The sequence below is a fragment of the Mustelus asterias genome, chromosome 17, assembly GCF_964213995.1.
Source record: "Mustelus asterias chromosome 17, sMusAst1.hap1.1, whole genome shotgun sequence".
Classification (NCBI taxonomy): Eukaryota; Metazoa; Chordata; class Chondrichthyes; order Carcharhiniformes; family Triakidae; genus Mustelus; species Mustelus asterias.
The window spans coordinates 5548674-5573706 of NC_135817.1; the positions used below are offsets into that span (position 1 = coordinate 5548674).

The following is a 25033-nucleotide window of genomic DNA, read 5'->3' on the forward strand; positions in this document are numbered from 1 at the left end:
ACTTCAGGAAGCATAGTGAAGGACATGCCCCTGTCTACATCAATGGGGATGAAGAAATGGTCAAGAGCTTCAGGTTTTTAGGTGTCCAGATCACCAACAACCAGTCCTGGTCCCCCCCATGCCGACACTATAATTAAGAAAGTCGACCAACGCCTCTGCTTTCTCAGAAGACTAAGGAAATTTAATATATTCACTATGACTTTCACCAACATTTACAGATGCACATAGGAAGCATTCTTTCTGGTTGTATCACAGCTTAGTATGACTCCTGCTCTGCCCAAGGCCGCATGAAATTACAAAGGGTTGTGAATGAAGCCCAGTCTATCACTCAAACCAGCCTCCCACCCATTGACTCTGTCACTTCCCGCTGTCTCGGAAAAGCGCCAGCATAATTAAGGACCCCACACACCATGGACATTCTCTCTTCCGCCTTGCTCCATTGAGAAAAAGATACAAAAGTCTGAGGACACGCACCAACCGACTCAAGAACAGCTCCTTCCCTGCTGCCATCAGACTTTTGAATGGGTCCACCTCGCATTAAGTTGATCTTTCTCTCCACCCTAACTATGACTGTAACACCACATTCTGCACTCTCTCCTTTCCTTCTCTATGTATGGTATGCTTTGTCTGTATAGCGCGCAAGAAACAATACTTTTCACTGTATGCTAATACATGTGACAATAATAAATCAAATCAAATTCTCTTGTAACACTCAACATGTTCTCTCTGCCAAGAAAATATCCATTATCTCTGAAAGATTATAGTATCTTCACATTCATTGTTTTCCTACTTTGGAATTCTCAGCACAAAAACATTATTTTATAACATTTTCTTATCTTAACTTGAATCCACGTGGCTCAGAGCTTGGGTTAATATTCTCAGATTCAGTTTATCTATCTGGATCAGACTTAACAACCCGCATTCAATTCTTGAAAAGTTCAGAACTTTTTTTTAAAACATGGGATATTTATGGCTCATAAAGTGAATTGTGCATTCATTACAGCAACTAAACTAAGTCAGATTAGTCAATACAAAAAACTGCGAATAATGTTTTCATCAGTATGACTGCTCAATTCAAAGAATGATCATGTAGAAGTTTGTTATGAATACAAGTTATTTTGAAAGCAAAATTGTTAGCTTTAAACAATAGCATAGAGGAACTGGGTTGTATAGTAGAGCAAACACTGGCCTTTCATCTCTATGGTCCAAGTTCAAATCCAGCCCAGAGTGACAATGAGGAAGTCTCTACCAGCTGCCTACAAGGGTCTACATTTAATGAATTTGGACAATCTCAATTCGATTTCTGGTAAGCATATGCTGGTAGCATAGATCTCCAGGACAAAACTAATTGGCAATCTTAATCAGACAGGCATCAGAACTAGAACAGTGCACTTTCTGAGGTTGGGGCCAAGTGAAGGGAATTGGCATTGACCTTTACTCATGCTTTTTGAATGGTGCTGGTGGTAAGCAAAAGAAAGTCAATAAAATAATGTTAAGAAAATAGTTGTATTTGTACACCATGGTTGAACCATTTCCAAAGCCAAATGCTAATACAAGCATATTAAACTTGGTGCAAAAACCTTCAATCTATCAACACCATGTGCAGCAGTGATGAAAAGACCAGAGAGAAGGTACAGCTTCGAACTCCTTCGGTGTACAGTTCTGGGATTGTACTACAGCGTGAAGTCCTGGACAACAGTGTTGTCATTGTACACCTGAACTGTGAGGAAAGACAAAGGGCTGTGGTGATGATTACATTATAAACAAGATAGCATCAGGGTGGCTCTGTTGCAATATTTAATATCGTCCCATCCAATTAAAAATAGGAAGTTAGGAATAAAGAGGGTTAATTCTTCACCCAAAGGATGGTAGAGTTGCAGAATACCAAAAGGAAAAACGTGAAGGGATTCAAGAAGCAACTTCATGGGTCTCTTTTATGGAGAAGTGATTGTGGGATACAATCAGAAGCCAATGGTGAGGTTGACCTAAAAACAGGAAACAATAGTTATTTGCTTTTCCTGAAAAAGTTTCTATTCTATTTTTCAGGACCATCCTTTTGTTCATCCACTAGGGAAATGTTTAAGTTGGGGAATAGTAAACTGTTATGTAGTGGCACAACTGGCATTGTCAAGAAACTTCAGACTTTTATTTTTAGGAGCAAGAAGGAGTTTGTTAATAAAGAGAAACTTGGTACAGGAATTTGCAGCCCTCCTTGGAATTGGGTTCCAGTTTTTATGATGTACATGGGTGCTATATGATTCTGCCCAAGAGAGGATCTTACCCTTTGGGGTGATCACTCACACTCAGTTCTCATTGGTCCCTCAAGTCAGGTGACTCTCTTCTGCTGTGCTGTCTTAAAGATGTGGAGATGCCGGCGTTGGACTAGGGTGAACACAGTAAGAAGTCTCACAACACCAGGTTAAAGTCCAACAGGTTTATTTGGTAGCAAATACCATAAGCTTTCGGAGCGCTGCTCCTTTGTCAGATGGAGTGGAAATGGAGAGCACATTTCCACTCCATCTGACGAAGGAGCAGCGCTCCGAAAGCTTATGGTATTTGCTACCAAATAAACCTGTTGGACTTTAACCTGGTGTTGTGAGACTTCTTACTGTCTTAAAGAGACAGACACCACATCCACGACATAAATACTGCTCTACAAATAGCAGTATGTTTCAGGATTTTAGAATTACTGTAGCTTAATCTTCAATCTATTTGTATTTATTAAATACAATAAACATGATTTTCAGGAATGCAATGAGAATATTTCCATTCTAGGATGCAAACCTATATTCAATCATTGTATCTAAGCATATTCGCAGATTTTTACCTCAACTGGTATCAACCTCAAGTAAATACATTGAACTAAAGGACAACCCTGTTCTGTTGCTATGCTGGATGTAACTGGCTGATTAATGATGAAAGGACACTATTGAGTCTTTGGCTCTAATGTGAAAGAGTAGTTGTTTTCCATATTAAAAACCTTGTAAATTATAGTCCCAAAATTAATAAATTGCAAGGGCCAACATTGTGATAAATGTCACAAATAAAAAGAAAAAGAATTATGAATCTTGGATGTAAATATATTTTATGTACATGGCCAACATTGTAAAAAGACATGTTTAGTACAATCTCCATGAAATTTTAATGTCACATTTCTCTTTAAATTGTTGATTGATTTGCTATGTGTACTTACTACTTTTGTTTGTAATGAGAGGTCTCATTTAACTAGGTGCTCTTATAAATCTGGACAATAGGGAGATGTGTAAACAACAACCATTTGACAAAACTAACTGAACCGGATTACATACTTTATAAATCTTTGAGAAATTAGATTAATCTGCCAATCATGTCATCCTAATGCAAATCTTTGCCTACTAGTATGCATTGTTTTTGTTCAAAATGCTAAACAAAATCGATGATTTGATTTGTCACATGTATACAATGAAAAACATTGTTTCTTGCACACTATATAGACAAAGCATACCGTTCACAGAGAAGGAGAGAGTGCAGACTGCAGTGTTACAGTCATAGCTAGCGTGTAGAGAAAGATCAACTTAATATAAGGTAGGTCCATTCAAAAGTCTGACTAAAGGGAAGAAGCTGTTCATGAGTTGGTTGGTACGTGACCTCAGACTTTTGTATCTTTTTCCCCGACAGAAGGTGGAAGAGAGAATGCCCGGGGTGTGGACGTTTGATTAGGCTGGCTGCTTTGTCGAGGCAGTGGGAAGTGCAGATGGAGTTAATGATGGAAGGCTGGTTTGTGTGATGGATTGGGCTTCGGTCATTACAATAGTCCTTTATTTCCCCCCTTGATTTAAAATTTACACACCAATTACAAAGTATATCTTAAACTGCAAAGGGCTCATTAACATAAAATCCCTTTAAGCACACAGATTTGTTGTGGTCAAATACTCACTCCCTGTTCTGAACCCAAGTTAGTGACTATGGATTTCTCCTCAGGATTTCTCAAATGATTGGCACATGAGAGTTTTCAAACTCCACTCCCAAAACCAAAACATGCTTTAAAATCTTCTTTGCTTCCTATTAGAGGTTTGCATTCTGAAATCCAGCCCAGATTTTCCAAATGATTCCCTGAAACCTAGATCTGCTACATTTTAAAAAGTGGATCTAGTATCCAGGTTTGTAACACCATCCTTTAACATTTATTTTTCTTGATTGCTGCACAAACTATCCACAATAGCTTTATTCCCAGTCAATTTGCTCGATTCCCAGACTCTATTAAAATGGCATCAAACTTTTGATTTACCTCTGAAGTCTGCTTTCACACTTTTAATCTGGTTACTGCAATTGTTTCTAACTCAGATCACTTTTTGTTTACTCTTCCTTGAATTCTTCTGAACCATACCTTGGTCTCTTCAGTCATCTTAAGACATTCTTCCTGTCCCAATTCCCTGGTTATCTGGACAGTAACTAGTTCTTTGGGATGCTTGCCTCTTTGCAGTTCCCATTCTGCCCAGTCTTTCTTCTGGCAGAGTTGGGAGATGTTCACTCGCTGGTGTCTTTCTTCAACTGCCAACAAATTCAGCTAAACTAAGAACAGAAAGTCTTCCTCCCCTAAAAGGGCCTTCAATTGCTAAGCAACCACTGCAACTTTGATTTACTCTTTACACCATAACAAGCACAAGAGAATCACATTGTGCGGCCAGATGGCTAATGGCCTGGATCATAGGCTCAACAGACAATTGGACACATTAAACTGCTGCAGCAAACAGTAAAGTTTGCTGTGAACCCAGACAGGCAAAGGCCAAAAACAATACAGGTCAGGTCAAGCCAGGGAATGCCCCAGCAGCAGAAATCGGAAGGACTTGATCCTGACCATATCTGGCAGATAATTATGCATTCCCTGCTTTCAGCTGGACTCTGATGCCTGGAGTTCCCGCCACAACCTTACATGGAATATGCATACCTGGTATTGGACACCTAGGGTGCGTCCTCCAAATAAGGAATTTGCAACCTCATTGGGTGCTGTAACCTTTGCCTGGTAATCTCAATGGCTGGAAGCCAGAGAACCTTCTGGAATGGCGTGGAGAGGGATAAGAGACACCTGGAGTTCATCCCCAGCAAAGACTTGGCCTGACCCACAGCGAAGAAGATTACAGATAAGACTCAGCGGCAACCCAGTGACAAACGGAAGAGGACATATGAGAATCACCTTCGCAGACGAGAAGCCTGAGATGGCAGAGGCTCAGAGAATTGGACCCCAGCTCAGTCAAGTTCATTGACATGGGTAGAATTAGAATCTTAGGCAAATAGATTTAAGATAATTTGGAAAAAGTAACTGTGTTAATATTTATTGAACTTGTTCATAAAATTGGGGTGAACCATGAACCGAGTCTTGTCCTTTGGTTCATCTTGTAAGAGTTTGATATAGTCAAAGTGTCTAATCTTTCTAGACCACAGTTGGAATTGAAACCAATTCCCACACATATAAACACCTTTGTCCAGCATGAATCTATTAGTTTTACCCTTCTTTCCACAGAAACATTAAATTAAAATCACTTGAAAACTATACCCTATTTCTAAAGATTACCAATACAAATATAAATCCCTTAAAACTACCTTTGTTTTCCTAACAAATGGGAATCAGAGGAAAAGCGTTCCATTGGTTGGAGTCATATCCAGCACAAAGGAAGATGGTTGCGATTGTTGGAGGTCAATCACCCTGTGAGCTTGAGAAGAAAGTTTTGATTGCAACTCTATTGTTTGAACCTTAAGCATTATTTGCCCATCCCCAATTGTCCTCGGCAAGGTGGTGGTGGTGAGCTGCCTTCTTGGCCCTCTCTCCACTCACATTGTCTGTACCTTTAAGACTTGATTACCTATACTCACATTCCAACCATTATCTTGTGTCTGTATATGCCCTGTTTGTGAACACAAGTCCTCACTTACCTGATGAAGAAGCGAGACTCTGAAAGCTTGTGCCAAATAAACCTGTTGGACTTTAACCTGGTGGTGTGAGACTTCTTACTGTTCTTGAACCGATGCAGTGGGTATCTATGGGTGTAGATACACCCATACTGCTATTATGCTGAGCAGAGCATATAAAAACTGCATTCATCGTGGACCCAAATGTATGGATTTCATTTTTGATGAGACTGTGTAGAAATGGAATTGTTATTTTTAATCTTGGATTGATATTGTAAAGTTTGATTAGATCCCTATCAAATATACCAGAATCCTAAATTTCTCGAGAGGCCAGGATTTGTCAAGACTGTAGAGGGGTGCACTAACGAACAAGACTTGTGACCCAGAAACTTTACAATCGCAGACACCAAAATACTTCACAGCCATATAAACCATGCAATTAAACATTTGACAAACACCATGAGAGTTTAAGAGAAGAAAATTTCAATTGCAACTCTTGTTTGAACCTGAACCGTAAGTACTTTCATTGTAGCCTTTTCAGGTTCGGTTAACAGACAGATTCAAGATGTCTGTGGTTGTTAGCATCTGGAAGTGTTGTCATCTTGAACTTGCCCTTTCACAACAAGCTTGTTCAATTTGTTAAATCCAGAGTGAAGTTGAATTATCTCATTTATTTAGGGAGCACAAAATAAATGGAATGAAATCCTTTCATCGCTTCATCCAAAGCAATCCGTTCTTTAGTTTGTCAACGCAATAAGGTATCTAATCTAAAAATGCATTCACATTAGAACTTTCCAATTGATCAGGAAAAGATCCACTTTTTATATGGAGATATTCCCTTTAAAATTAAGATAAACAAGTATTGAATGTAAAAATAGAATTGTGTATTTGAACACGGGAACGGGGCAGATTTGTTTTAGACCAAAACTTTTCTCGCACTTTAATCAATACTTCTGCAGCTTCAGGATTAGTATTCTGATTGCTCACATTAGAAGTAGTGAATGGGGCAGCAGTGCATATTTTTTTCCTGGCTATTTCCTTCTTCAGACCCTTAAGGAAAAACAGACTACACCTTGTAATTGCTATTCATACTTTGGTTCATTAAATTTTTGGATCAAATAATGCAATTAGCATGATCTGAAAGGCCTTAGTGTCATCTAGAAAACTGAAACTGTCCTCACATTTTTACACTTTTGATTATTCTTGCAACCATTGGTAAAAAATTATTTTGAAAGCCTAACCCCTTCTTCAGGGCGAGCTAGAGAGGCGTGACCAATGGTGAACATCCAGCTCAATTCCTGCAAGTGAACAGCATAAAATTAAGCAAGAGCATTTTAATGAAATCAAGCTGAAGCCTTTAATTCCTAGGTCAATGGTCAGATTATCAAGGAAACAGTAGACAGTGCAAAGAATCATACATTGTTTATTGTGCATGGATTTTGCTTTATGTTTTACCTATTGAGTTAAAGTTTGGATTTAGATACATATTTAAGAGCTTAAACATGTTATGTCAACTTTACATCATCAGTACTCAGTCTGACATAATACAAGTGATATGTTGTATATTTGGAATGGTTCCAAAAGTTTCAATAGTTTTTGGAATGTACAATCAATGAGGTAACCGTGAAGCTTAGTTACATTTAAAAACCACCGACCCTCAATACAGTAAACTGCAATGAGAGATTATGGAAAATACAATTACGTTTATAAATGACTGATCATATGCAACTATCAAAAATAGGAATGGATTTGAATTTTGACTGTCAAAATAAATTCTTCCAGCTTTTCAACAACAACAAATTCAGGGGCCCACACTGGCAATGAAATAGAGCCATCAAAAATCAAAGAATTATACATCCTCTTACAGAATCCAGCTGACCAATATGCTTCATATTTAAAAAAGATAGTGTACGATAGAAACCACCTATCTGTGTGTGGGTGTATGGAAAAGACATCCCACTGAAGCAAATAATTTCAGCAAAGTACATATATGCAATTAAGGCTGTAGCTTTAAAGGGATTATATGTTAAGGACATTTGATTTCTGACTAAAATACAGCCAAGGGAAGCTTAGAAAGACAAATGGTGCCTCTCCCAATTTGCTGAAGATTTTCTCTGGTTGCCAACAGATCTGTTTTTTTAAAAAACAAAATCCATACATATTTCAGCAGGTGGGGGCCAGGGGAAAGAATCAGTCAGAAAACACTCAGTGTTTGCAATCATCCAAACTGGGATGCACAGTACACTTTCTTTGGGTGATATTCGCCAACATTGAAGTGCAACACATTGCTCAAATTAAAAATCATAAGGGAAATGTAAACATACTTTACAATGCAAATTGAACAGGGCTTGTATGTAATTATCAAACTTTCACATTCCCCACTCCCTCCTTCAAATAAAGTGGCACTTAAAAAAACCCAAAGTGATTTGCAGCCCAATGTAACTGACAACATAAACCATGAAAAGTGTTAGTAAACTAGCATTTTATGACTATAATTGTAATAAATAGGAGACCAACTTCAACAAAATAAAATGGAATGAACTGCACTAAGTGAATGAATAAAACAACAATTGATGGATAAATGATATTCTAACATATCCAGGTTTTCTTCAACAAAATCTATTATGTGCAATTAAGGAGAAAGTTTATAAAGTTCTAACAAGCATAACTGTAAGATCAACAACAGGCCCCCATCCAATGGTGCACTGCTCCAGATGACAACTGTGGCTCACAACAACTACAAAGCACTGTTGAGATGGAATTATTTAAAATATAAATCAACAATGCAGCACAGCCACTATTTTCTTTCTGGGGACACTTGCAAAACAAAACTTTGCTGTTCTTGAGATATGCGGTGCTATTAAGTGTTCTTTTTTTAAATGCATCAGTGTTGCACACTTATGGATTAGGCTTTACCTCATGTAGGCCTGTGAAGTAATTGTTAAATTTGACATGCCTTTAAGCTGAATTCTTAATAGTGATTTTCAAATGTGAAGCATTTCTTTGCTTATAAAAAGCTGCTAAAATTAAAGTGCCTGAGATATAATCTGTGAAGCAGTGAATAAAAAGATCCATAACAACTTGTGTGTAGGACAGCATTGCATTCATTATGGAAATTTGAAAAATGTGATAATTTTAGTTTGTTTCAGTGCTGCAAAGACCCTGGCACTGGAATATTCAACTCTCACATTTTTATCCACACAATCATATTCTGTCATGCTTACTGGCAATTTAGTACAAAGTGGCCCTCTTCAATTTTTAGGCTACATTTTTAGAAGAGGTAGGAATTGCACAACTACTAAAGATTCAAAGTTTCACAGTTTGGGTTCACTACTTTCAACTGTTACGCATTTTACCTGACTTGCTACACAGAATTTAATACCCCCAATTTCTATTATTGCAGTATATTTAATAAACTGCACTAAAGTGCACCTATTTTCTCTTCCTTCCATGATCCATCATTGTAAAGCTTATTTTTTTAAAAAAAACAAAGCTCTGGTACAATGCTTTAACTTTACACATGCCATGTCAACACTCAAGAAAGCTGCTTAAAGGGGTCTTTTGTAAAGTGCCGCTGGACTTAAACCAGTAGTCACTTCTAGTATGACTGTTGGTACATCAACACAGCTCTGATGGAATGCTTTCTCTACATAGTCAGCCTTTCAGCAACAAGCATGAATTATGGGAAGCAACAATAGCTGAGATGTTGGCAAAGAGCCTCTATGCACGACTGGATATCACCATCAGTTTAAAAGCATAATTAACCACAATAATTTGATATTACAACACAAGTAATACATGGCAGAGAGATATTGAAATACTAAACTTTTCTTACTTGATGACAAAGTATTGAACAATGAAAGCAATCAAAATGGAGACTATAGCAAACAATGCAAGGATGAGTGCAGCACACTGCTCATCACTAAATGTCTGTGTGGTCTTTGTGACTTCTGTAGTGTTTTTGCTGTTGCTGGCTGGTGTTTCATTCCTCTGAGAGTATAATATTACAGTAGCACTATAAGGGCCCATCAGATCGTGAAACCCTTGAGTGCCTTGGCACTGGCGAATGGCACACACTCGAAATCGATATTCACAGTTTAACTGGAGGTTTGAAACTTGGAATGTTGTTTCTGGACCTTTATAAATCTGAAAAAATAAACACATACACCTAAGTAAAATGATCAAACTATTACTGCCTTATCAATGGAATTAAGGAATTTCAAAACATACAGATGAAACCAGCAGAACAGAAAAGACCCACAGATCTTTTGCACTTATTTGCGTTGCCATGAAATATACACTCCCAAACCTACCCTGAGCTGGGAGAGAATGTTTTCTCCATGTAACTTTCCTTTACCCATCAACAGGAAACAGGCAGGATCTTTGGTTATCTGTATAAATGGATGATTTGAGCTATTTGTCCATTCTGATCAGCCATGTCACTGTTCTGTTGCACAAAGTTGGAATGCCAATTCATCATAAAGGTGCTGCACACAGGCCTGAGAATTGTTAGAACTCATATTTGTTGCCAGGCAATCCAGGGTGACAGGATGATCTGGGATTCAAACTTAGAGCCATGAAACTGGGAGGCAGGATTCCTGCCATCTAGGTTATGGATTTGCTTGACAGCAATTCTGTGAAAATGTTCGCAGTGGTCTGTGATAACCTTCCACCTGACACAATGAATCACTGGAATATTTAATGTTAGCTACACTTTTCCAAAAATAAATTGATTATCTGACTTCCAAAGACAATCCAAGCAGTAGCAAATTATATTAATATTCTTCTCTCTGGAGTTACTGTTTATAAAACACCATTGCTTTCAGTGGCATCTGAATGAGGGATGCACAGAGAAAAGATTAAGTGCAAAAGAGGGTTGTGGATGCAATATTGGAATTGGTGATTGAGGCAGAGATTTTATCAACATTTAAGAATGGGTCAGATAGGTGTTTGAAGAGAAAGTGAATAAGAGGTGATGTGAACAGGCTGGGTATGCAGGATCAAGAATAATGTTGGTTGTGGGGGTGGGAGGGGAGGGGGGGGGGGGAGATTGACATTGAATAGTAGGCTAAGTGGCCTGTTTCTGTGCAATTCTATATGCAGAAAAGCTGAAGCTTTCTGATATTTCAGGAATTTTACTATCGTCATGTTACTGGATTCATAATCCAGAGGCCTGGACTAACGATGCAGAGACATTAGTTCTTTTCAATTTAGTTCATTAAATAAACCTGGAATGAAAAGCCAATATCAAAAATAGTGATGAAACTACTGAATTGGTGAAAAAATCCACTATTTGTTTTCCCCATTTATGGGATATGGATGTCACTGTCTAAGCCAGCATTTATTGCCCATTCCCAGTTGCCCTTTAAGGAAAGAGATCTGCATTTTCAGATCTACAATAACATTGGTGAATTTAACAAACTACCAAGTTACTCTGTCATATCAAACTGCTACAAAAAGACAATAATAAAACTGGATGGATTGACCTAGGCACCAGACACAACAAGGGCGCACACAGCCCAGTCAACCTGGAAAAATCCTCTTCATTAACTTCTGCTAAAATTGGGAGACCAATTTCACAGCAGCCTGACAGTAATACCTCCAGAATATTGAGACAGAGGTGCCAAGTGGTGGTCCATCTCGGCCTTTTTCTGAGGTCTCCACCGTCACTGATGCAAGTCTTCAGCTAATTCAATTTACTTCAAGTGATTTGAAGAAATTGCTGAACACACTCAAAGGCTATGGACCCTGACAACATCCTGGCTGTGAAGTTCTGTCCACAACTAGCTGTTTCTCCAGCCACGTTGGTCCAGTACAATGACAATCTAGCACCTACCTAATAAAATAGAAAATGGCCTAGATAGGTCCTGCCAACATCATCTGCCACTTTAACAATGACCTACCCTCTACCATAAGGTTAGAAATGGAGATGTTCGCTGATGACTGCATTGTCTTCAGTTCCATTCATGATTCTCCAAATAATGAAACAGATGAGGCAACTCATGCCTGCATGCAGCAATACCTCAACAAAAATTCAACTTAGATGCCACTTAAGTGTCAGACAATAACCATCTCCACTAAAAGGAAGTTTAACTACTATCCCCTGCTGAGATTAAACATCATTATCATTGCTGAATCCCACATGATCCAGGGACTAGCCATATAAATACTGTGACTGCAAGAGCAGGTCAAAGGTTGGGCATTCTGCAATGAGTAACTCAACTTGTCACTTTTCAAAGTATGTATCTACAAGACATAAGTGAGTAGTGTGATGAAATACTCTCCTTTTGTCTAGATGGTGGCAACTCCAACAACACGCAAGTTGCTCAATATCATTCAGGACAAAACAGCTAGTTTGTTTGGTACTCTTTCCACGACCGATGCACACTGTTGCCGGTGTGTACCATCTATAAGATTCACTGCAGAAACTTACCAAGGATCCTTCAATTGCACCTTCCAAATCCATGTGCTGGAATTTTAACGCCTCACGCTTCCGAGGCTTGTAAGATCCCACCCGAGGCCAATGGAGAATGCTATTCTGCGAGCCTCGCCCGCCCTGATTCTGGGGCGGATGTGCCGGTAAAATTCTGGCCATGGTTACTGACCAAGTAGAAGGTCAAAGGCTACACATCAGAAAACCAGCACCTTAAGTTTTCAGCCAAGTTACACAGCATTCTGACTTTGAAATACATTGCCATTCATTCTTATCACTGGGTCAAAATCCTGGAAAATTCTTCCTAACAGTATTGTGGCAGAACCTAAATCAGAGAGTATAATGATTCAAGGCTTCTGCTAACCTTGTCAAGGGGTGGCAGTAAGTGCTACCCATATAGCATTCATAACTTAAAAACTGAAACAAACTAGTGATGGCCTGTTCACAGATGCAGAACAACATGATACTTACAACTTGTCATCACTGAAAGAAAGCCTCCAACATCTCTTCCTTATGCCTTGAAAGACAATCATTCACAACACTTCAAACCAAATAAAATAAGATTGTCTGATTATCTTTTGTTTGGGGCTTAGTTATTAATTAACTTTCTGAGCAATGTAATGTCCGTTACTGATCACAATCAACCACACATCCTAGCAGAGTTATTCTGTTTACACCATATGCTTGCACTGCCCATGCTATACCTCATTTTTAACAGTTGGTTGGTGACTCTGCCAATCTACTTTATATCCAGTCACGATGACTGAAACTGGCTTTCAATGGTGCCTTATATTGTGCTCTCCTCTTGGTACCTACGATAACTTAAATTGGGAAATAAAAGCTTGGAACATTATGGACAGAAGTTTCAGTCTACAAGTCCATTATTCGCAAGCTGTATGCATCATGACTCAAACTTCAAAAATATATTAAGTGTTCCTTTGAAAAATATTTGTACATGTCAAAAAGTATTTAACTTCATGAATCAAAAATTTGCATGGCAAAAATACAAAGGTGCACGGTATCTTTAAACAAACTGCATATATACAAATTCACAGCTCACTGGTTATTAATGTTGTACAGTACTAAAAGAAAATTACAGCAAGTTGTTTTTTATGCAGCATAGGGAAATGCTTATCTAAGGTTATGCATTTGAATAGGTACAAAATAAACATATCAAACACAGTGTGAACATATTAGAAACAGTAGTAACCATGACCTCAGTGTTTTCCTGCAGGAAATTAGTTTATCCTTTTACATTTGAGTTGGTTTTACATCATTTGTGGTTTCCAAGAATGGTACAAATATTAAATAAACACTAATTTTAAACAAATGCAGTATTTTGAGCAATGTTTTGTTAACGTCATCTCTTACAATATAGATCTGAATGATACAATCATGTGTTGTGCTTTTAGTTGCTGAATAAAAGATATCACCACAAAGCAAAGCCCCTGAAGTAGTTTGGAGTTAGCAGTCTAGCCCACACTGTTTTTTAGGTCTGAGATAAGATCTCCCTGTCACGCAACCACATTGCTACATCAGGATTGCTGCCTTTTTTAAAGTTCGAAGTTTCACAAAGGCAAAGACATTTTGATCACTGTTCTATATGGTAACTGGTGGGAAATAAAATCACATGGGGAAGCAGGAAGAAGTGATAGACCATGGACAGATGAAGCAGTTGATGGCCAAAATTACAGATTCAAATTCAGCTAACTTACAACATTATAGAACACAGAACATAGAACAGTACAGCACAGAACAGGCCCTTCGGCCCACGATGTTGTGCCGAGCTTTATCTGAAACCAAGATCAAGCTATCCCACTCCCTATCATCCTGGTGTGCTCCATGTGCCTATCCAATAACCGCTTAAATGTTCCTAAAGTGTCTGACTCCACTATCACTGCAGGCAGTCCATTCCACACCCCAACCACTCTCTGCATAAAGCACCTACCTCTGATATCCTTCCAATATCTCCCACCATGAACCCTATAGTTATGCCCCCTTGTAATAGCCCCATCCACCCGAGCAAATAGTCTCTGAACGTTCACTCTATCTATCCCCCTCATCACCTTATATACCTCTATCAAGTCTCCCCTCAGCCTCCTCCGCTCCAGAGAGAACAGCCCTAGCTCCCTCAACCTTTCCTCATAAGACCTACCCTCCGAACCAGGCAGCATCCTGGTAAATCTCCTCTGCACTCTTTCCAGCGATTCCACATCCTTTTTATAGTGAGGTGACCAGAACTGCACACAATATTCCAAATGTGGTCTCACCAAGATCCTGTACAGTTGCAGCATAACCCCACGGCTCTTAAACTCCAACCCCCCGTTAATAAAAGCTAACACACTATAGGCCTTCTTCACAGCTCTATCCACTTGAGTGGCAACCTTTAGAGATCTGTGGATATGGACCCCAAGATCTCTCTGTTCCTCCAGTCTTCAGAACCCTACCTTTGACCCTGTAATCCACATTTAAATTAGTCCTACCAAAATGAATCACCTCACATTTATCAGGGTTAAACTCCATTTGCCATTTTTCAGCCCAGCTTTGCATCCTATCTATGTCTCTTTGCAGCCTACAACAGCCCTCCACCTCATCCACTACTCCACCAATCTTGGTGTCATCAGCAAATTTACTGATCCATCCTCCAGCCCCCTCCTCCAAGTCATTAATAAAAATCACAAAGAGCAGTGGACCAAGCACTGATCCCTGCGGCACTCCGCTAGCAACCTGCCTCCAGTCCGAAAATTTTCCATCCACCACCACTCTCTGTCTTCGATCAGATATGATGTGGAGATGCCGGCGTTGGACTAGGGTAAACACAGTAAGAAGTTTAACAACACCAGGTTAAAGTCCAACAGGTTTATTTGGTAGCAAAAGCCACACTATTTTCAAGATAGCCAAGTTCCGCACACACAAGGACGGCCTCAACCAGGATATTGGGTTCATGGCACACTATTTGTAACCCCCACAGAGTTTCACTGGCTGTCTTGTCTGGAGACAATACACATCTTTTTAGCCTGTCTTGATGCTCTCTCCACTCACATTGTTTTGTTTCTTAAAGACTTGATTAGTTGTAAGTATTCGCATTCCAACCATTATTCATGTAAATTGAGTTTGTGTCTTTATATGCTCTGTTTGTGAACAGAATTCCCACTCACCTGAAGAAGGGGCTTGCCGCTCCGAAAGCTTGTGTGGCTTTTGCTACCAAATAAACCTGTTGGACTTTAACCTGGTGTTGTTAAACTTCTTACTTCGATCAGATAGCCAGTTACCTATCCAATCGGCCAACTTTCCCTCTATCCCACACCTCCTTACTTTCATCATATGCCGACCATGGGGGACCTTATCAAACGCCTTACTAAAATCCATGTATATGACATCAACTGCCCTACCTTCATCAACACACTTAGTTACCTCCTCAAAAAATTCTATCAAATTTGTGAGGCACGACTTGCCCTTCACGAATCCGTGCTATCCCGGATTAATCCGCATCTTTCTAAATGGTCATAAATCCCATCCCTAAGGACCTTTTCCATCAATTTACCAACCACCGAAGTAAGACTAACCGGTCTATAATTACCAGGGTCATTTCTATTCCCATTCTTAAACAAAGGAACAACATTCGCCACTCTCCAGTCCTCTGGCACCATCCCCGTGGACAGTGAGGACCCAAAGATCAAAGCCAAAGGCTCTGCAATCTCATCCCTTGCCTCCCAAAGAAACCTAGGATATATTTCATCAGGCCCAGGTGACTTATCGACCTTCAGTTTATTCAAAACTGCCAGGACATCCTCCCTCCGAACATCTATTTCCTCCAGCCTATTAGCCTGTAACACCTTCTCTTCCTCAAAAACATGGCCCCTCTCCTTGGTGAACACTGAAGAAAAGTATTCATTCATCACCTCGCCTATCTCTACTGACCCCATACACAAGTTCCCACTACTGTCCTTGACCGGCCCTAACCTCACCCTGGTCATTCTTTTATTCCTCACATAAGAGTAAAAGCCTTGGGGTTTTCCTTGATCCGACCCGCCAAGGACTTCTCATGTCCCCTCCTAGCTCTCCTAAGCCCCTTTTTCAGCTCATTCCTTGCTAACTTGTAACCCTCAATCGAGCCATCTGAACCTTGTTTCCTCATCCCTACATAAGCTTCCCTCTTCTTTTTCACAAGACATTCCACCTCTTTCGTGAACCATGGTTCCCTCACTTAGCCATTTCCTCCCTGCCTGACAGGGACATACCTATCAAGGACACCCAGTATTTGTTCCTTGAAAAAGTTCCACTTTTCATTAGTTCCTTTCCCTGACAGTTTCTGTTCCCATCTTATGCCCCCTAATTTTTGCCTAATCGCATCATAATTACCTCTCCCCCAATTGTAAACCTTGCCCTGCCGTACGGCCCTATCCCTCTCCATTGCAATAACAAAAGACACCGAATTGTGGTCACTATCTCCAAAGTGCTCTCCCACAACCAAATCTAACACTTGGCCCGGTTCATTTCCCAGTACCAAATCCAATGTGGCCTCACCTCTTGTCGGCCTATCCACATATTGTGTCAGGGCACACACTGCACAAAAACTGCCCCATCCGAACTATTTGACCTACAAAGGTTCCAATCAATATTTGAAAAGTTAAAGTCCCCCATGACAACTATCCTGTGACCCCCACACATATCCATAATCTGCTTAGCAATTTCTTCCTCCACATCTCTATTACTATTTGGGGGCCTATAGTAAACTCCTAACAACGTGACCGCTCCTTTCCTATTTCTAACCTCAGCCCATATTACCTCAGTGTGCAGATCCCCCTCGAAGTGCCTTTCCGCAGCCGTTAAACTATCCTTGATTAACAATGCTACTCCTCCACCTCTTTTACCAGCTTCCCTACACTTACTGAAACATCTATACCCCGGAACGTCCAACAACCATTCCTGTCCATGTTCTACCCACGTCTCCGTAATGGCCACAACATCATAGTCCCAAGTACCAATCCACGCCCCAAGTTCATCTACCTTGTTCCGGATGCTCCTTGCATTGAAGTAGACACACTTCAACCCACCTTCCTGTCTACCGGTATCCACCCTTGACCTTGATACCTTCCCCAATACTTCACCACCCTCAACACTGACTTCTGGACTACAACTCCTTTTCCCACTCCCCTGACAAATTAGTTTAAACCCCCCTGAAGAACCGTATCAAATTTCCCTCCCAGGATATTGGTGCCCCTCTGGTTCAGGTGCACCCCATCCTGTTTGTACAGGTCCCACCTTCCCCAGAATGTGTTCCAATTATCCACGTATCTGAAACCCTCCCTCCTACACCATCCCTGCAACCACATGTTTAACTGCACTCTCTCCCTGTTCCTCAACTCGCTATCATGTGGCACCGGTAACGTACCAGAGATGACCACATGTTTTGTCTTGGCTCTCAGCTTCCAGCCCAGCCTAGCTGAAACTGAGTCAGGAATCAACCAATCCCATTGTGAAAGAACGACTACAGATACAGCAACTTGTCATTTCATTAACAATATTCCTTACAGGATCAAAGTATGATTATGTATCTGAGTTTTATCATGTGAATAATATAGATGTGGAACTGTTAGCTGGGACTCAATTGTTGCACTTTTCCCCCTGAATCAGAAGGCTGTGGGTTCAAATCCCACTTCAGCACATAATCCAGGTTGACACTCAATTGCAGAACTGAGGAGGTCCTGCAATGCCAGAGATGTTGCCTTTTGGATGAGTTGTTCATCCAGGCCTCTCCTGGTTTTTCAAGTGGACATGACATTATTTTGAATAACAGGGAAGTTCTCCCTGGGTGTCCTGGTCAATATTTGTCTCTCAATCAACATAAATTTGCTGTTTGTGGAACCTTGCTATAGGCAAATTAGCTGCCTTGTTTCCTACATCACAACAATGACTGCATTTCAAAATCATCCCACGTACATTTTCCATCAGTTATCGTTAGCTGGAAAGCTCTTTGGGACAATGTGACTATACAAACACAAGTTCTTCCTTTTATAGTCCTTAGAACACCCCAAAAGTCCAGTTCACACTAATATGGTGAAGGTCCAGTTGAGATGTGCATCTCAGAATAAGAGATACTGACCCCTGGGGAACTCCACTACATACCTACCTCCAATCTGAAAAGCAACCATTTATCATCACTGTTTCCTGTCATTCAGCCATTTTTTTCCCCAAGTGCCTACTTTCCCTCTTATTCCATGAGCTAGAACTTTGATCCTAAGTCTGTTGTGTAGCAGTGTCCAATGCCTTTTGAAAATCCACATACACCACATCAACAGCTTTGCCCTCATCAACTTTTTCAAAAAACTCCAGCAAGTTAGTTAAACATGATTTTCCCTTGATGAATCCAGGCTGGCTTTCCTTAATTATCCCATACTTCTCCAAGTGATTATTGATTTTGTCCCAAACTATAGTTTCCAGAGGTTTCCTACCACTGAAGTCAAATTGACTGCTCTGTCATTGCCGGCATTATACTTGCAGCCCTTTCTGAACAAGGGTGCAACATTCACAATTCTCCAGTCCTCTTGCACCTCCTTTATCTCCAAGGAAGACTGGAAGATTATCACTAGTGCCTCTGCAATTCCCACTCATACTTCCCTCAGTACTCTTGGGTGCATCTCATCTGGCCCTGGTACCTTATCTATTTTAAGTGAAGATAGCCTTGCTCACACTACCTCCCTCTCAAATGTAAATTCTTATGTACCAGTTATCTCCTCTTTCACTTCAGCCAGGGTAGCACCCCCTTCCTTTGTACAGACAGATGCAAAGTATTTGTTAAATACCTCCACTATTTCTCCTGCCTCCTTGTGAAAGACCCCCTTTTTAATCCTATTGGTCATATTCTTTCATTTATCACCCTTTTAGATTTTTTTATGCTTACAGAACCTCTTGGGATTCCCTATTATGTCAGCTACCAGTCTCTTTTCATGCTCTCTCGTTTTTCTCATTAGATTTTTTATTTCCTCTCTGGTCCTTCTATATTCAACCTGATTTGCCATTGTATTTTCTGACATGTGTCCTATGCGTAGTTCTTCCTTTTCATCGTCACCTCTGTCTCTCCCGTCATCCAGGACACTCTGGATTTATTTTTTCAGCCCTTCCCCTTCAAGGGAATATACCTTGGCATTGCTTGCAATACTTTTTCTCTGAAGATGGCCCATTGTTCAGCCACCATCTTTTTGGCCAATATTGGATTCCAACTCATTCGACTCAGATGCATTCGCATCCCACTGAAATTTGCTTTCCCCCAATTAATTATTCCTGCTCTAGGTTGTTCCTTGTCCTTTTCCATGGCCAATCTAAACATTATGACGCGATGGCCATTGTCCCTAATTGCTCTCCTACTGATATTTGATCCACTTGGGCCAACTCATTCCCCAGAATCAGGTCGAATAGTGTCTGCCCTCTCGTTGAACCAGCAACATACTGCTGCACAAAATTATCTGAACACACTCCAGAAACTCTTGCCTTGCTTGTCCTTTTGCACTATTTCTGTTCCAGTCTATATTTGGATAACTGAAGACTCCCAATATAATTCTACTATATTTACTTTGCAAATTTGTTTTCCTACATCCCTTCCACTAGTTGGTAGTTCATATACTACACAGATCAATGTTATTGCACCTTCTTTTTTCCTTTTCTTTAGTCAGAGAGATTCCATCCTTGACCCCTCTGGAATATTCTCTCTCTCTCTCTCTCTCCAGTACTGCGTTGCCACCTTTAATCAATACTGCTATTCTTTCTTTCCTGACTCTCCTAACACCCTGTATCAAGGAATATTTAACACCTGTTCAGTCCTAAGTTCAGCCAGGTCTCTGTTATACCAATATCATCATTCCATTTGTTAATCTGTGCCTGTAGTTCACCAATTGTATTAACTATATCTGTACATTCTGATACATGTACATTAACCCTGATTTGGGCTGTTTTACTTTTCACCCCACTCTGACCCCAACTAATGGCTTACTATTGCCTATTCTAAGTCAATCAAACTCTCCAAGTATTCTATTTACCTTGATACTACTCTCTGATGTATCCTCATCAGTTAACATTTCTTTACTTCCCATAGCCAGTTTTTCTCTGTCCACTCTGAATTTCCCCTCAGGTTTCCATCCTCTTGCACCCAACAGCACTAGTAAACCTCCCCGTGAGGCAATTACTCTCTGTTATGTAACCTATCTCCTTGCACCACCCACCCACCCCAGAACTGCTCCCAATGCATCAGAAATCTAAAGCCCTCCCACCTCTTAATTTCTCCAGCCACGTGTTGAACTACTAAATCTTCCTATTCTTAGGTTCACTATCATGTGGCACTGGGAGCAATCCTGAGATTACTGTTTTTTAATTCCCTTCCTAATTCCCTAAAATCTGCTTTCAGGACCTCCTTTTCTGAGCTATGTCACTTGACCCAATGTGGACCATGACCTCTGGCTGTTCACACTCCCCCAAAAATATGCTCTGCAGCTCTTTTGCTGCTTTATGGGCTCTCTTTCTCTGAACCAATGCTCTCTCCCTGGACTGCTGCTTTACTGGCTCTCTCTCACCTTCTGCTTTACGGGCTCTATCTCTGCATTATGGGCTCTCTCTCCAAACCCCTACAACTTCATGGGCTCTCCCTCCCTCCAAACTCTGCTGCTTTATGCTGAATGTGTGAATAAACTTTACCTCTGATCTAATCCGAAAGAGTGTTTCTTGTGAGTTACTAAAAATTGACCTCTCAAATAGAGGGCTTGGGGAAACAAGTCACAGCCTATTTCAAGAAAGAAAAACACCTTTGCTTAGACACAGAAGCAAAAAAAAACTTTAATATTGCCTCTCTCCCCTGTCCTTAACAGTAGTATATGCCAAATTGTACACATGCTCCCAGAAGCAGAAATGAGTTAAAACAGCCAGCTACATTATCAGTAATGTCAACTGAGGGAGAAGTGTTGGCAGGAAGGAATTCCTTCCGAGACACTGAATACTGATATGGGATCCTTAACAACAAAACAACATCTTATGGAAAAGACAGCACCTCTGATAATGCAGTACGCCATCAATATACATTATATTCAATTGGTATGGGACTCGAACCAGTGACCTTCTGATTCCTGATGTGTGGCACCACTAAGTGAGACTGACACTTGTATGATTATGTTACGTTGAAGTACTGAGTTATGTTCTGTATATCAATGCATTTTAAAAATAATGTTCCTTTCATATTAGTATAGTAACTAATGTAGGTAAAGCACGGAGCAAGAGAAATACAATTACAATGGGGTAAGAACCATGTGTAAATTTTTGTGGTCCATGATGGTTTGTGAAGCTGTGAGCAGAGAATGAGTGATGAGGGATTATCATTTTTTTATGCTGAGGCAGCATGCGTTAATATATGGTCACTATCTATTCCTGTTCCATTTGCATCCACGTACTTGATAGAATGTTTTTTCTCTTAGAAGAGCATCATGGGTTGAATCACAACTTGCTCTACTTAGTTGAACAATATCACATCTTCAACAATTTGTTTAAATGTTTAGTCACTGGAAATACATTATTTGAATGAATGGTTCTAAATTTGTAATCTAAGATTGGAGATGTGTAGTTTATAAAGAACATCTAATTCTCAATATTAAACTTCTGTAGTTTTCTATTGAGATTTTGAAAAAATGTCTACCTGTGTCAGAGAACAGTTAAGTGGTTTGCAATTTTAGCACTCAAACTAATTTTTTGCAAGTCTGGTTAGTCCCAGTAAGTTAGAATCAAAGAATTCCTACAGTGCAGAAAGAGTCCATTCAGCCCATCGAGCCTGCACCGACAACAATCCCACCCAGGCCCTATCCCCATAACCCCACATATAACCCCCAACCTGGTAATCTCCCTGAAACTAAGGGGTAAATTACCACGGCCAATCCATCTAACCCGCATATCTTTGGAGTGAGGGAGGAAACTGGAGCACCAGGAAGAAATCCACACAGGTACGGGGAGAATATGCAAACTCCACACAGACCGTTAACAGAGGCCAGAAATGAACCCAGGTCCCTGGCGGTGAGGCAGCCGTGCTAACCATTGAGCTTGCTTTGCTTGTACGTTAATCTGGGGCTAAATCTACATCATGTGTTTGAACTATGAAGCCCAGAAATAAAACCATGAACTTGAAACATCATCCCTCTTCCAAAGCTCTAAATTGGCATATATGGATATCTGAACCTAGACATTTAACAGAAATATTATTTAAATTATAGAGATGTTTTAATTAGTATCAAAGGGCGGCACGGTAGCACAGTGGTTAGCACTGCTGCTTCACAGCTCCAGGGACCTGGGTTCGATTCCCGGCTTGGGTCACTGTCTGTGTGGAGTTTGCACATTCTCCTCGTGTCTGCGTGGGTTTCCTCCGGGTGCTCCGGTTTCCTCCCACAGTCCAAAGATGTGCGGGTTAGGTTGATTGACCATGCTAAAAATTGCCCCTTAGTGTCCTGGGATGCATAGGTTAGAGGGATTAGTGGGTAAAATATGTAGGGATATGAGGGTAGGGCCTGGGTGGGATTGTGGTCGGTGCAGACTCGATGGGCCGAATGGCCTCTTTCTGTACTGTAGGGTTTCTATGATTCTATGATTTCATTCAAAGTTGGTAGCAGGTATAACTGGTGAAACGTAACTAAGAATAATCCTTTCCCATTTAAAAAGTAGTCTATTGGGATATGTTTACGGCATCTTCTTTCCCGGTCTTCGATTTAGATAGTTTGCCAGGTAAATATTATTTAATAAAGTTTAATAATTGCTGTTGAATATTTAATTTCACTCACATCTGATAAACTATAGAAATGGGAACAGGAGTAGGCCTTATTTCCTCACGCCTACTCTGCTATTATGCTTGAACTTCTACATTAATTCTACTTTTCTCCCTAAGCCTACATCTGTTGATGCACTTAAGTGTCCAAAATTATTTGGAAATTACACCTTGTATTACACATTGCATATTATGATGTATTTTTCATGTTTACTTTTTACTTTAAGTACTTTGGTAGAAAATGAGACTTTCATAGCCTACTGACAGGCTAACAACATGTCAAATGCCTAAACTAGCATCTGTGCCCAATATAATTAACCTGAGCACTATTTAGCTTTTCTCAGGATGATTGTGAGGTAAACTCCCACCTCTCTCTCTGTTGCTTTTCTGCTCTCTCTCGCTCTGAACTCGCACTGCTTTATTGGCTTCCCCTGTAGCAAAGAGCCAGTTACCGAAGACTGAGAAAAGGTAGAAGCACTAAGGTTTTTATGCTCCCTGATTCATTCTTCGTCAGGTATCTAATTGACTAGCCACAGTTCCAAGCAGAAGAGCCTGTGTACCCATTTTAAAGCTAGACTAAAGCGCAACTTCTTCCAAACAGCTACTTTTAGTTAATTGCTACATTAAAAAGATTAGACTTTAGAGAGAAATTAACCCTCAAGTCAAATTGAAACTTAAAACTCCTGTGCTCACCAAACTCCAACTTACGCACACTAATGCACCCAAAACAGTACTCCAGTGTAGACAAGCAGCACAAAAATAATTTAATTCAAAATATCAAACTGCTGGAGTGGGATTTGAAAGCATGTTCTCGGAATTATTAATCCAGGTGTCTGAATTAATCCAGTAACATAACCAGTACATGAATTAACAGAAGTGACAGCATTGTAAAGCAGAATACAAGACCATTGAAATACTCAACATCTTTTCCTCCTCCTTTTATGTCCATTTTTAGAGAAGGAAATGGCCACACTATTTTCTCGGAGAAACACTTTCAGAAAAATAATTTGTTTATTGAAATTCAGTTACATTGAGCTGTCGCGCATTTGAACTGATTGTGATGAACGCAAGTATAGACATAAATTTCAACAATTCACTACTAATCAATGATGAGATTGTAGGTAATTACCACCACTATTCATACTAAAAATGTTACTTGCAGGAAATAAATCTTTAATTGTGTAAAACATTGATTATTAAGCTAACTCCATATCGTTCTGTACTAATATATGTCCTGTTTGATTATATTAGTCACGTTAGCAGAAACAGATCAAAAAAGGTTGTATTATGGAACTGATAAAAACTGCTTGAAATTGTTTACTAGATTTCTTTTGTTCCTTGGTAATAATAATTTAAAAAATACAACAGTCCTATTTATTTGATTGAAGCTTCAACTCGAGAATGAATTACCTCGATAAGGTAAATGCATCAATTAATCCTGCAATGTTGTAGTGCCAGATTCACCTTTACATACATGGGTATATTCACCAACACCATGCTCCCAGAGGCCACAACATTGTAACATCAATTGTCTAACCTGTGTTGCATTCAAGCTGCGCTGTGTATCAATTTTTAGATTCAAATTAAAATTTGTATCAGAGTATGATTCCATTGCTGAAGCACAGAGATGCCTACATTTAAGAAAAGCATTTATTTTCCTCAATAATGATTAACATCCAATTCCTCTAATTAAGGATGGACAATAAATGCCAGTAACGTCCACATCCCATGAATGAATGAAAAAAACTGAGGAACCAAGACATCCCAATCTTGTAGTAAGGATACTGTGGCACCATCGGGCATTCTAATCTTGGTAGAATGCTCTAACAGGCCAGTACCCACTGTTGTAAAGCAACAAATTCAGAAAATTTGGTTTAAACCTCTGCCTTGGACAACTGAATTCACCTATTCTCTGCTGTGTCGAC

The 25033-nt window shown here is 39.9% G+C and overlaps 1 protein-coding gene across 4 annotated transcripts in view; it reads right to left on the reverse strand.

Moving 5' to 3' along the window:
- Nucleotides 1-7222: 7222 nt before the first annotated feature.
- Nucleotides 7223-25033, reverse strand: part of fndc3a (fibronectin type III domain containing 3A) — a 202931-nt gene continuing 185120 nt past the window's right edge. For all 4 annotated transcript variants that reach the window (XM_078232183.1, XM_078232186.1, XM_078232188.1 and 1 more), the window contains one exon: nucleotides 7223-10032. In XM_078232183.1, coding sequence (XP_078088309.1) covers nucleotides 9718-10032 — 315 coding nt within the window. In that variant the 3' untranslated portion in view covers nucleotides 7223-9717. The remainder of the gene's footprint in view (nucleotides 10033-25033) is intronic.